General features: G+C 44.8%; 1 protein-coding gene across 14 annotated transcripts in view; it reads right to left on the bottom strand.

Moving 5' to 3' along the window:
- Positions 1 to 185: 185 nt before the first annotated feature.
- LOC106587011 (myosin-10) overlaps positions 186 to 13,217 on the bottom strand; it is a 95,133-nt gene continuing 82,101 nt past the window's right edge. For 13 of the 14 annotated variants that reach the window (XM_014174807.2, XM_014174832.2, XM_014174851.2 and 10 more), the window contains 8 exons: positions 12,905 to 13,117; positions 12,473 to 12,634; positions 10,078 to 10,295; positions 9,709 to 9,832; positions 9,173 to 9,381; positions 4,317 to 4,425; positions 3,031 to 3,203; positions 186 to 2,809 (listed from right to left, as the gene is read on the bottom strand). In XM_014174807.2, the coding sequence (XP_014030282.1) occupies positions 2,659 to 2,809; positions 3,031 to 3,203; positions 4,317 to 4,425; positions 9,173 to 9,381; positions 9,709 to 9,832; positions 10,078 to 10,295; positions 12,473 to 12,634; positions 12,905 to 13,117 (1,359 nt within the window). In that variant the 3' untranslated portion in view covers positions 186 to 2,658. The remainder of the gene's footprint in view (positions 2,810 to 3,030; positions 3,204 to 4,316; positions 4,426 to 9,172; positions 9,382 to 9,708; positions 9,833 to 10,077; positions 10,296 to 12,472; positions 12,635 to 12,904; positions 13,118 to 13,217) is intronic. The other variant, XR_001324341.2, reaches the window with a different exon arrangement.

Genomic DNA, 13,217 nt, shown 5'->3' with positions numbered 1-13,217 from the left:
TGTTTTCTAACTTTTCTCAACCCCTTACTGAATTTAGACCACTTCCCTAAACAACCCATCATATTTGTCCTTGCACTTCGGGCATAGCTACCCTCTGTGCTCTCCAATTTGGGGAGAGAAACATGCATGACTGAATTGAAAGTCTCTAGGAGCTCCTCTGCTCAGGACAAACTGGAATCACATTATTTCTACAATGAATATGCTTTATTTATTTATTTTTTTAAAAATCACTGTCTAGAAATACAGGAGGCATACAAGAAATAAAATGGGGGGGGGGGTGTATTTGCAGTTGTAATGAAAGCCTGGTCGTCAACAGCCAGTCTGAGAATAATAATAATAATAATACAAACACAATTAAAACTACATCATGGATGTTAAAGCTTTTATCCAAATGAAATCACATTCTGCTCTTGAATGGGGAGCAGAAGGCTCCACATCTCACATAGTTAATAGTAACACTGATTTCTGACCCACACACACACTACCTATGGAGACATTGCTACAGGTATATGAACGGGAGAGGAGGTGCACACTGGGTATGATATGACACACAGCAAAATTACACAAGACAAAGAAGAAGAAAAATAAGTGTTTGTTTTCCGTTCACCAGGTTTTCCTCGTTAGGTTTTTATGTAACACATACACCACACCTACACGTCTTTCTTTTTAATACAGGTGCACACCTACACGTCTTTCTTTTTAATACAGGTGCACACCTACACGTCTTTCTTTTTAATACAGGTGCACACCTACACGTCTTTCTTTTTAATACAGGTGCACACCTACACGTCTTTCTTTTTAATACAGGTGCACACCTACACGTCTTTCTTTTTAATACAGGTGCACACCTACACGTCTTTCTTTTTAATACAGGTGCACACCTACACGTCTTTCTTTTTAATACAGGTACACACCTACACGTCTTTCTTTTTAATACAGGTACACACCTACACGTCTTTCTTTTTAATACAGGTACACACCTACACGTCTTTCTTTTTGATACAGGTGCACACCATGCATTACCCACTAATGCTCTTATCTAGTGTCTAAGGCACTTTAAAGAAACATGTCATTACAGCTCAGCTAACATTGGAGTAAAAGTCAAATGAAAGTGGCAGTTTCCATACATTATCCTCTTTTAATACTGAACAGAGATGCCAAAGGAACAATAGAGAGCGCTGATGGATATGGACATTCTGGTACGTTAAGAGTGGGCTTAATAGTTTTAGAGCTTTGAGATGCTATCCCCAGTAGAAGGCTGTTATATCTAGGAATACTAAGTGCTTGGTAGTTGGTATGTCAGCGTATTATAAGAGAGTGTTGGGGGTCCTACTTTGCTTCCAAACCATGGCACAAACACAGTGAGATGGCAGTCTCCCTTGCTCTGAGTGGTAGGCTTTAGCTAGTCAAACTACACGTTCAATCGAAGCTCTCACCATTAGTGTTGGACTAAGGAGCTGTATTGTACATCATGTGACCACTCACGAGAGAAACTTGGGGTTTCCTGGCTCGTTACAGGGGCATATAAATACTCATTGTGCAGTTATGTGCAGTTTCCAGCGATTCTCTGTGATACGTACGCCAGCGACCATCTATCTAAGCATACCACACTTCACTGCCTTCAACCCTTCTTCCTGAACAACAGGAAAAATAGTGTTCCAATTGGTCAAAATACAACAACAAAAACCGTCAATCATGACCTATGCGATTCCTTTAAAAAGTCAGTTACCAATTGTTTATAAAGTGTTGTGAGCTTTTCACAGTTAAAACATCCTTTCCGTTCCACTTTTTTCTTCCAGAACAGGTCAGACTGTGTGAATCCACCATCTTGTTTCATTGTAGTGTTGAGAAGCGGAATAATAGTCTGTACATCAGGAAGAGACTCATGCAATGAGGGAAGCGGAGGCAGTCCATTGACCTCTGACCTATTGTTGAACAGGACTATCATCGGAGAGGACAGAGTTTTGTTAGGCCTGCTTTAATAAGCTAGGGGAGAGATGTTGGCTTTACATTTGGTGACACACTTGTATTACAAGACAATGTTTTGTTTAATGTGGGAGGAGGATGACAAAAGTGAACGTTTCCCAGTTTCGATCCTTTCCTTGCAGTTTGGCGTGCAGAGGCATACACATACCTTACATACTCACATGTGCACACACTCATAGTTCATAAGTAAAAAGCACTTGTACATAAGTTTACATATTCATTTAAGTGGAGCACATAATTCCACGCCTAGGGAGGACTATAATAAGATCATTGGGACACTCGCCGGGCCGAGCAGCTAGCCAGAGTAGAGTAGGAATATTGTTAGAGTAAGGCAGAGTAAGCCGCTCAAGTGGGAGTAATTGTTTTGTCATCCCCAGGAAGGGAGCATTTCTGGGGGGGTGGTCTGGGTCGTACTCATTAGAACACACCGTAGCAAAACGTTTGAAAGCGTCTTTCAACGGAAAATGAAAATGAGCGGTTCTTATTGGACAAATCCAGGTAGTCCCTCCCTGTTTCGGACTGTTTTCTTCTGTTTTGGTGCCTAATGAACAGGACCCTGGTTCTCCCTGCTGTTGACTCGTGGACAGGGACAGATGGAGAGGCTGAGGTGTTGTAGTCACCATGCTGCCAGGCTGGCTAATCGATAGGGTTGGTAGGATTAGCAGGGAGCGTCTATTCGGTCTGGTTGGAGGCTTGCGTGTCGTTGTGGTCGCTGGCGCGGCTGTCGGCGTCGTCATCAGAATTGTCCACGGAGGTTCCGTCGATATGGAGTTGCCGGCTGCGGCCTGAACGGCTAGACGAGAAGCTGATGGGGCCTCCACGCCTGAGGCGAACAGGCAAATATAGACATGATCATTTATCACACCCACAGATCTATGACAGTGTGTGTGTCCTATTGCATCTATAGGAGTGTTGATGAACATGTACGGGAAGTGATAACAATGAATGTCTTCTTCTTTGTTCTAAAGAAACTGGCAGAGGGAACTCCGATGGGCATAAATAACTATGTGAAGTGTATATACAGAGTGTTATGAGAGGCTATACCTGAGGCGGTTCTTGAGTGTGTTGACCTCGCGGGTCAGGCCCTCGCTGGCCTCGGTGGCGTCGTCCAGCTCCCTCTGTAGTTTCCTACGGGAGGCGTTGGCCCTGGTAGCCTCCTCCTCAGCCTCCTCCAGCTGACGCTTCAGCTGCTTCATACGAGAGTTGGCCTTCTCCATCTGACAGGGGGAGGATTTGAATTTTATTGGCACAATTCAACGTATTTACATAGCAAATTCATGGGCCAATTCAAGATTAAAACACTGAGAGAGAGAGAAAGAGAGAGAGAGAGAGAGAGAGATATGGAGAAGAGGGGGATATATGGAGAAGAGGGGGGAGATGGACAAAAGGTGGGATAGAAATTGGAAAAACAAAGATGGAGACAAAAGCTTGGGACAGACAGAAGAATTGAGAGAGAGAATCAAAGCTACAGAAGAGCGTGGGTGGGAATAGGAGAGAGAGAACCAAAGCTACAGAAGAGCGTGGGTGGGAATAGGAGAGAGACGGAGAGAGAGAGAACCAAAGCTAAAAAAGAGCGTGGGTGGGAATAGGAGAGAGAGAATCAAAGCTACAGAAGAGCGTGGGTGGGAATAGGAGAGAGAGAATCAAAGCTACAGAAGAGCGTGGGTGGGAATAGGAGAGAGAGAATCAAAGCTACAGAAGAGCGTGGGTGGGAATAGGAGAGAGAGAATCAAAGCTACAGAAGAGCGTGGGTGGGAATAGGAGAGAGAGAACCAAAGCTACAGAAGAGCGTGGGTGGGAATAGGAGAGAGAGAACCAAAGCTACAGAAGAGCGTGGGTGGGAATAGGAGAGAGAGAACCAAAGCTACAGAAGAGCGTGGGTGGGAATAGGAGAGAGAGAGAGAGAGAGAGAGAACCAAAGCTACAGAAGAGCGTGGGTGGGAATAGGAGAGAGAGAACCAAAGCTACAGAAGAGCGTGGGTGGGAATAGGAGAGAGAGAACCAAAGCTACAGAAGAGCGTGGGTGGGAATAGGAGAGAGAGAGAGAGAGAGAGAGAACCAAAGCTACAGAAGAGCGTGGGTGGGAATAGGAGAGAGAGAACCAAAGCTACAGAAGAGCGTGGGTGGGAATAGGAGAGAGAGAACCAAAGCTACAGAAGAGCGTGGGTGGGAATAGGAGAGAGAGAGAGAGCTTCAGAACAGATGACACAGAGACACTGTGATTATAGTGAATTAGTAGCTAACATGGCATCCATGGCCTTTTACTCACCCTTTCTAAATGTCAGAACAGACTGTTTCAAGCTCATTGTGGACCCGAGACGACCACTCACCTGCTCCTTGTACTGGTCGGCATGGCGACGCTCGTCCTCCACCTGAATCACCACCTCTTTCAGCTTCTTCTCCGTGCGTCGGACGATCTTATTGGCTGCTGCCCTCTCCCTGGGAGGAAAAAGAGTGATAACGGGAAAGTGTGTAAATAGTGTCACCCTGACTGACTCATATCTGATGGGGACATACATTTTCATCAGGATGCAGTAAAAGACTCCACATTAGGCAACCTCATACACTACCATTCAAAAGTTTGGGGTCACTTAGAAATGTCCTTGTTTTTGAAAGAAAAGCAATTTTTTTGTCCATTAAAATAACATCAAATTGATCAGAAATACAGTGTAGACATCGTTAATGTTGTAAATGACTATTGTAGATGGAAACGGCAGATTCTTTATGGAATATCTACATAGACGTACAGAGGCCCATTATCAGCAACCATAACTCCTGTGTTCCAATGGCACGTTGTGTTAGCTAATCCAAGTTTATAATTTTAAAAGGCTAATTGATCATTAGAAAACCCTTTTGCAATTATGTTAGCACAGCTGAAAACTGTTGTTCTGATTAAAAGAAGCAATAAAACTGGCCTTCTTTAGACTAGTTGAGTATCTGGAGCATCATTATTTGTGGGTTCGATTACAGGCTCAAAATGGCCAGAAACAAATAACTTTCTTCTGAAACTCGTCAGTCTATTCTTGTTCTGAGAAACGAAGGCTATTCCATGTGAGAAATTGCCAAGAAACTGAAGATCTCGTACAATGCTGTGTACTACTCCCTTCACAGAACAGCGCAAACTGGCTCTAACCAGAATAGAAAGAGGAGTGGGAGGCACCCGTGCACAACTGAGCAAGAGGACAAGTACATTAGAGTTTCTAGTTTGAGAAACAGACGACTCACAAGTCCTCAACTGGCAGCTTCATTAAATAGTACCCGCAAAACAGCAGTCTCAACGTCAACAGTGAAGAGGCGACACCGGGATGCTGGCCTTCTAGGCAGAGTTGCAAAGAAAAAGCCATATCTCAGACTGGACAATAAAAATAAAAGATTAAGATGTGCAAAAGAACACAGACACTGGACAGAGGAAGATTGGAAAAAAGTGTTATGGACAGACGAATCTAAGTTCGAGGTGTTCGGATCACAAAGAAGAACATTCGTGAGACGCAGAAAAAATGTAAAGATGCTGGAGGAGTGCTTGACGCCATCTGTCAAAGCATTGTGGAGGCAATGTGATGGTCTGGGGGTGCTTTATTGGTGGTAAAGTGGGAGATTTGTACAGGGTAAAACGGATCTTGAAGAAGGAAGGCTATCACTCCATTTTGCAACGTCATGCCATACCCTGCGGACGGCACTTAATTGTAGCCAATTTCCAACAGGACAATGACCCAAAGCACAGCTCCAAACTATGCAATAACTATTTAGGGAAGAAGCAGTCACCTGGTATTCTGTCTATAATGGAGTGGCAGAGCACAGTCACTGGATCTCAACCCCATTGAGCTGTTGTGGGAGCAGCTTGACCGTATGGTACGTAAGAAATGCCCATCAAGCCAATCCAACTTGTGGGAGGTGCTTCAGGAAGCATGGGGTGAAATCTCTTCAGATTACCTCAACAAATTGACAACTGGAATGCCAAAGGTCTGCAAGGCTGTAATTGCTGCAAATGGAGGAATCTTTGAGGAAAGCAAAGTTTGAAGAACACAATTATTGTTTCAATTAAAAATAATTATTTATAACCTTGTCAATGTCTTGACTATATTTCCTATTCATTTTGCAACTCATTTCATTTCATTTCCTTGGAAAACAAGGAAATGTCTACGTGACCCCAAACTTTTCAAATCAAATCAAAGTTTATTTGTCACGTGCGCCGAATACAACAGGTGTAGACCTTACAGTGAAACATTGCAAATAGTCCGGGTAGCCATTTGATTACCTGTTCGGAGTCTTATGGCTTGGGGGTAAAAACTGTTGAGAAGCCTTTTTGTCCTAGACTTGGCACTCCGGTACCGCTTGCAATGTGGTAGTAGAGAGAACAGTCTGTGGCTGGGGGCTTTGACAATTTTTAGGGCCTTCCTCTGACACCGCCTGGTGTAGAGGTCCTGGATGGCAGGCAGCTTAGCCCCAGTGATGTACTGGGCCGAACGCACTACCCTCTGTAGTGCCTTGTGGTCAGAGGCCGAGCAATTGCCGTACCAGGCAGTGATGCAACCAGTCAGGATGCTCTTGATGTTGCAGCTGTAGAACCTTTTGAGGATCTCAGGACCCATGCCAAATCTTTTTAGTTTCCTGAGGGGGAATAGGCTTTGTCGTGCCCTCTTCACGACTGTCTTGGTGTGTTTAGACCATTCTAGTTTGTTGTTGATGTGGACACCAAGGAACTTGAAGCTCTCAACCTGCTCCACTTTCCGCCCCGTCGATGAGAATGGGGGCTTGCTCGGTCCTCCTTTTCCTGTAGTCCACAATCATCTCCTTAGTCTTGGTTACGTTGAGGGATTGGTTGTTATTCAGGCACCACCCGGCCAGGTCTCTGACCTCCTCCCTATAGGCTGTCTCGTCGTTGTCGGTGATCAGGCCTCCCACTGTTGTGTCGTCTGCAAACTTAATGATGTTGTTGGAGTTGTGCCTGGCCATGCAGTCGTGGGTGAAAAGGGAGTACATGAGGGGACTGAGCACGCACCCCCGGGGAGCTCCAGAGTTGAGGATCAGCGTGGCAGATGTGTTGCTACCTACCCTTACTACCTGCGGCCGGCCCGTCAGGAAGTCCAGGATCCAGTTGTAGAGGGAGGTGTTTAGTCCCAGGATCCTTAGCTTAGTGATGAGCTTTGAGGGTACTATGGTGCTGAATGCTGAGCTGTAGTCAATGAACAGCATTCTCACATAAGTGTTCCTTTTGTCCAGGTGGGAAAGGGCAGTGTGGAGTGCAATAGAGATTGCATCATCTGTGGATCTGTTTGGGCGGTATGCAAATTGGAGTGGGTCTAGGGTTTCTGGGATAATGGTGTTGATGTGAGCCATTACCAGCCTTTCAAAGCACTTCATGGCTACGGATGTGAGTGCTATGGGTCTGTAGTCATTTAGGCAGGTTGCGTTTGTGTTCTTGGGCACAGGGACTATGGTGGTCTGCTTGAAACATGTTGGTATTACAGACTCAATCAAGGACATGTTGAAAATGTCAGTGAAGACACCTGCCAGTTGGTCAGCACATGCCCGGAGCACACGTCCTGGTAATCCGTCTGGCCCCACAGCCTTGTGTATGTCGACCTGTTTAAAGGTCTTACTCACGTCGGCTATGGAGAGCGTGATCACACAGTCGTCTAGAAGAGCTGATGCTTTCATGCATGCCTCAGTGTTGCTTGTCTCGAAGCGAGCATAGAAATGATTTAGCTGTGCTTCCCTTTGTAGTCTGTAATAGTTTGCAAGCCCTGCCACATAAGACGAGCGTCGGAGCCGGTGTAGTATGATTCAATCTTAGTCCTGTATTGACGCTTTGACTGTTTGATGGTTCGTCGCAGGGCATAGCAGGATTTCTTGTAAGCTTCCGGGTTAGAGTCCCGCACCTTGAAAGTGTCAGCTCTACCCTTTAGCTCAATGCGAATGTTGCCTGTAATCCATGGCTTCTGGTTGGGGTATGTAGGTACAGTCACTGTGGGGACGACGTCCTCGATGCACTTATTGATGAAGCCAGTGACTGATGTGTTGTACTCCTCAATGCCATCGGAAGGATCCCGGAACATATTCCAGTCTGTGATAGCAAAACAGTCCTGTAGTTTAGCATCTGCTTCATCTGACCACTTTTTTTATAGACCGAGTCACTGGTGCTTCCTGCTTTAATTTTTGCTTGTAAGCAGGAATCAGGAGGATAAAGTTGTGGTCGGATTTACCAAATGGAGGGCGAGGGAGAGCTTTGTACGCGTCTCTGTGCGTGGAGTACAGGTGATCTTGAATTTTTCCCCCTCTGGTTGCACATTTAACATGTTGATAGAAATTTGGTACAACTGATTTAAGTTTCCCTGCATTAAAGTCTCCGGCCACTAGGAGGGCCGCCTCTGGGTGAGTGGTTTCCTGTTTGCTTATTTCCTTAGACAGCTGACTGAGTGCGGTCTTAGTGCCAGCATCTGTCTGTGGTGGTAAATAAACAGCCAAACAGCCAAAAGTATAGCTGAAAACTCTCTAGGCAAGTAGTGTGTTTGAACGGTACTGTATGTTTTCAGCCCCCTAGTGTTAAAGATCCAATGAAGTCATATATATCTCAATATCAAATCATTTCTGGGTAACAATGAATTACCTTACTGTGATTGTTTTCAATTAAAATGGTCAAAACGAAACAAAAATAGCTTCTTAGCAAAGAGCAATTTCTCAAGCAAGAATTTTGCTAGGACTGTCAGGGGAAAACAAAAAAAATGCTGTTATTGGCAGAAAAGTTTGGAACGCTTTCTTATTGGTCTATTAACTAATTTACCATATGGTGATGACACCAGGTAGGCAAAAACTCCATCCCACCAAAATGGCCTGAAACTTCAAGCTGTCTTTATACTAAAAGGGCATTATCATAATTTTCACAATTTCACAGGATTATTCCAACCTCCTAGTGTGGAAATATATATACACAGCACAGAAAAATCACATTTTAGACTGGGCCTTTAAAGGTCCAGATTTTGAGTAGTTTGTAATCTGATTCTAGATCTGTGGTAAGGGGAAACTCCTACCTCTAGTGGCCTATTGAGTATGGGTAAATCATTACATTGAGTGTATGAGCTAGAGTCCACCTATTGAAGCCTACATTTAATTCTAGGTAACCTCCCATCTTTAAACTCTGACCCCCATTATGACGTCTATTTAGTACAGTATATAGAAGACTTCTTACTTGGCCTCCTGCTCCAGTTGCTCCTCCAGCTGCAGTATCTTGGCCTCCAGGGCAGTGATGGCAGCCTTGAACTTGGACTTGACTGCCCCCTCCAGCTCTCCCAGCTTGGCCTTCAGCTCCTTGTTCTGCCTCTCCATTCCTTGACGGGCGTTCTCACTCTTCTGGGCCGCGCTGCGCTCCCCAGCCAGCTCCGTGTTCAGGATGTCCACCTTGGGAGAGAAATGGGGATAAAGGGAGAGAGGATCACTCTTTGTCCATCTCTATATAAAACCGTTAGTTGTGGGTCCCAGGAAGTAGTCTGGTGTGCTATTTGTTAGTGCAGTTTATTATAGGCTACTCTCCAGGCCATAGAGAGACTACATTCTATGGTCAAGGAATCGTCTCTGTGTATGAGTGAATCTCAAAAGTACTTTCCTCTTGTCCGATCTCCTCCATCAAAACGTCAAGAGACAATGCCGGTTTAAGGAGAGTTTTACCTGTTCTGTACCTTCATGAGCTGTGTGTACGTGTTTGACAATGTGAGAGTTGTATTGTACCTGCATGGTGGTCTTGCGGAAGCGGTCGTTGAGCAGCTCCATGTTGCTCTGTTCCTCCTCTAGTTCCTCCTCCAGCTGCGAGATGCGGGCCTCTAGCCTCCTCTTCTCATCTAGCAAGGCCGACCTGACCCAAGCAAGTGAATGATTCGGTGATGTGGTTGGTACAGAACAGAGCATAGATTCTCTACATAGAATCAGATCAGAGCATAGATTCTCTTCACACGATAGATTGCTTGTTTTGTCACAGAAACTGAAATTAGGTGAACTGTTACAATTTTAGCAACCAGCGATTTCTGCATATTGCACCATTAAATCTGGAAAATATCATGCTTGAATTTGATCATTAATCAGGAAAATGTAGCTACTCACTTTCCAGAAGCGCTATTTGAGATCTCGTCAGCCAGCTCGTCTCTCTCCTGCTCAGCGTGTCTACGGGCCCTCTCTGAAGCCGCCAGGTCCTCCTGCAGCTGTAGGATCTCAGCTTCCAGGCCCTTTAGTTTCTTCTCGTTCTCTTTAGACTGTGCAAAGATCTCATCACGGGATGCTCTGGCCTCCTCCAGCTCCCTCTGGTAGTCCTTCATCTGGGCCTGCAGGGGGCAGCAGCAAGGCAAAGAGTAAGACCAACAGTCTGGGGCAACTGTACAGGTTTAGGGGTCAACTCCATTTCAAATGAGATTTTCCTCAATACTCCTCTAAGGCAGCATTTACACATGCAGCCCAATTCTGATATTATTTGCCACTAATTGGTCTTTTGACCAATCAGATCAATCTGTTGCCCATAATTGGGCTGCCTGTGTAAATGCAGCCTATGAGAAAATGTTTGAAATTCAGTTTTTCTTCCCAAATTGAAATAGAACCGACCCCAACCCCGTAGCTATACTGAATATAATAGTGTAAGGCCAGCGGGGAGGCTACAAATGAGACCAGACCAACTTGAACGACTAGAGTTTACAGCATCAGGGATGTCATCTAAATACAGACATTGGTAGTCCTGGACATATTCTAATCTAGGCTACATTAAAGCTGACTACACAGTGGACAGACAGGCACAGATACCATACCTGCAGAGGCTACCAGTCCATTTTATTGATAAAAGGATACAGGTGTAAGAAATAATATTGCTGATTATCAGAGATCAGACAACCAGGAGTTCCTAATTAATCAGGTAAAAATGATTGACATAGTAGTTCTGCTAACTTTCCCAAAATTCCTGGTTGGAATATTCTTGGAATTCTGGGAAAATTACCAGAATTTTGCAACAATATTTATAATCTACAGCTGAAGTCGGAAGTTTACATATACTAAGTAGACTGTGCCTTTAAACAGCTTGGAACATTCCAGGAAACGATGTCATGGCTTTAGAAGCTTCTGATAGGATAATTGACATCATTTGAGTCAATTGGAGGTGTACCTCCAATGTATTTCAAGGCCTACCTTCAAACTCAGTGCCTCTTAGTTTGACATCATGGGAAACTAAAAAGAAATCAGCCAAGACCTCAGAAAAAAAATTGTAGACCTCCACAAGTCTGGTTCATACTTGGGAGCAATTTCCAAACGCCTGAAGGCACCACGTTCATCTGTACAAACAACAGTATGCAAGTATAAACACCATGGGACCACGCAGCCATCATACCGCTCAGGAAGGAGACATGTTCTGTCTCCTAGAGATGAATGTACTTTGGTGTGAAAAGTGCAAATCAATCCCAGAGCAACAGCAAAGGACCTTGTGAAGATGCTGGAGGAAACAGGTACAAAAGTATCTATATCCACAGTAAAACGAGTCCTATATCGACATACCTATAAGGCCGCTCAGCAAGGAAGAAGCCACTGCTCCAAAACCGCCATAAAAAAGCACGACTACGGTTTGCAACTGCACATGGGGACAAAGATCGTACTTTTTGGAGAAATGTCCTCTGGTCTGATGAAACAAAAATAGAACTGTTTGGCCATAATGACCATCGTTATGTTTGGAGGAAAAAGGGGGAGGCTTGCAAGCCAGAGAACACTATCCCAACCGTGAAGCACTGGGGTGGCAGCATCATGTTGTGGGGGTGCTTGCTGCAGGAGGGACTGGTGCACTTCACAAAATAGATGGCATCATGAGGGAGGAAAATTATGTGGATATATTGAAGCAACATCTCAAGACGTCAGTCAGGAAGTTAAAGCTTGGTCGCAAATGGGTGTTCCAAATGGACAATGACCCCAAGCATACTTCCAAAGTTGTGGCAAAATGGCTTAAAGTCAAGGTATGGGAGTGGCCATCACAAAGCCCTGACCTCAATCCTATAGAAAATTTGTGGGCAGAACTGAAAAAGCGTGTACGAGCAAGGAGGCCTACAAACCTGACTCAGTTACACCAGCTCTGTCAGGAGGAATGGGCCAAAATTCACCCAACTTATTGTGGGAAGCTTGTGGAAGGCTACCCAAAACATTTGACCCAAGTTAAACAATTTAAAGGCAATGCTACCAAATACTAATTGAGTGTATGTAAACTTCTGACCCACTTGAATGTGATGACAGAAATAAAAGCTGAAGTAAATCAATCTCTCTACTATTATTGTGACATTTCATATTCTTAAAATAAAGTGGTGATCCTAACTGACCTAAGACAGGAAATGTTTACTCGGATTAAATGTCAGGAATTGTGAAAAACTTGAAATGTATTTGGCTAAGGTGTATGTAAACTTCCAACTTCAACTGTTCATAATAGCTCAACACAACTTGAGAATGAACAAGCAAACACAAATCCTGTATGAAGTCTCACCTGTAGTTTTCTGAGCTGTTTGATGGCTTCATCTCTGGCCTTGTTGGATGCTTCTATTTGCACCTCCAGGTCCTTGAGGTCCATCTCCAGCTTCTTCTTAGCTGCCACGGCCAGGGCTCTCTGCTTCCTCTCATCCTCTAGCTCTGCCTCCATCTCACGAACCTGGGGAAGGGGTCAGACAACAAGATATTACAGAGAGGGTTGAAAACACCAAGTAAGTGATGAAACCTAGTGAAGTTTGGGTTCTAGCTTGCTCGGATGCAATAACGGTTAGGGTAAAGATGGATGGGGAGTACACAATGAGTCCATAAGTTAAAGTTTTTGACCATATAATATTTTCTCCGAACTGTTGGCCTAGCTAAATCACCTGAGTTTCTATTAGAGGTCTGCATGTTACTCCCCAAAAAGGGTCCTCTCTGCTCGTCTCTGTACCTGTTTGACCAGCGTCCTCTTCTTCTCCTCGTTCTGTTCGTCTCTGGCCTGCAGGTCCCTGTCGAACTGGGCCTTCATGGCCTGCATGTTGACCTCCAGACGCAGCTTGCCGTCCTCCGTGGCCTGCAGCTCGTCCTCCAGCTCCTCCAGCTGGGTCCTCATCTCTTCCACCTGCTGCTCCAGGGTGCGCTTCGACTTCTCCAGCTCATGGACCTACACACAGGGGGACGTGGAGAGACTGTTAGCAGCAACATCTCTTTTCTGGGTCGAAAACTTTCATAAGGAAGCCATCGCATAGGATTAGTCAAACAAA

Source organism: Salmo salar, chromosome ssa02 (assembly GCF_905237065.1).
Source record: "Salmo salar chromosome ssa02, Ssal_v3.1, whole genome shotgun sequence".
Lineage (NCBI taxonomy): Eukaryota > Metazoa > Chordata > Actinopteri > Salmoniformes > Salmonidae > Salmo > Salmo salar.
Note: the sequence above shows the minus strand (reverse complement) of the source record. Positions and strands in the feature narration are given on the sequence as shown.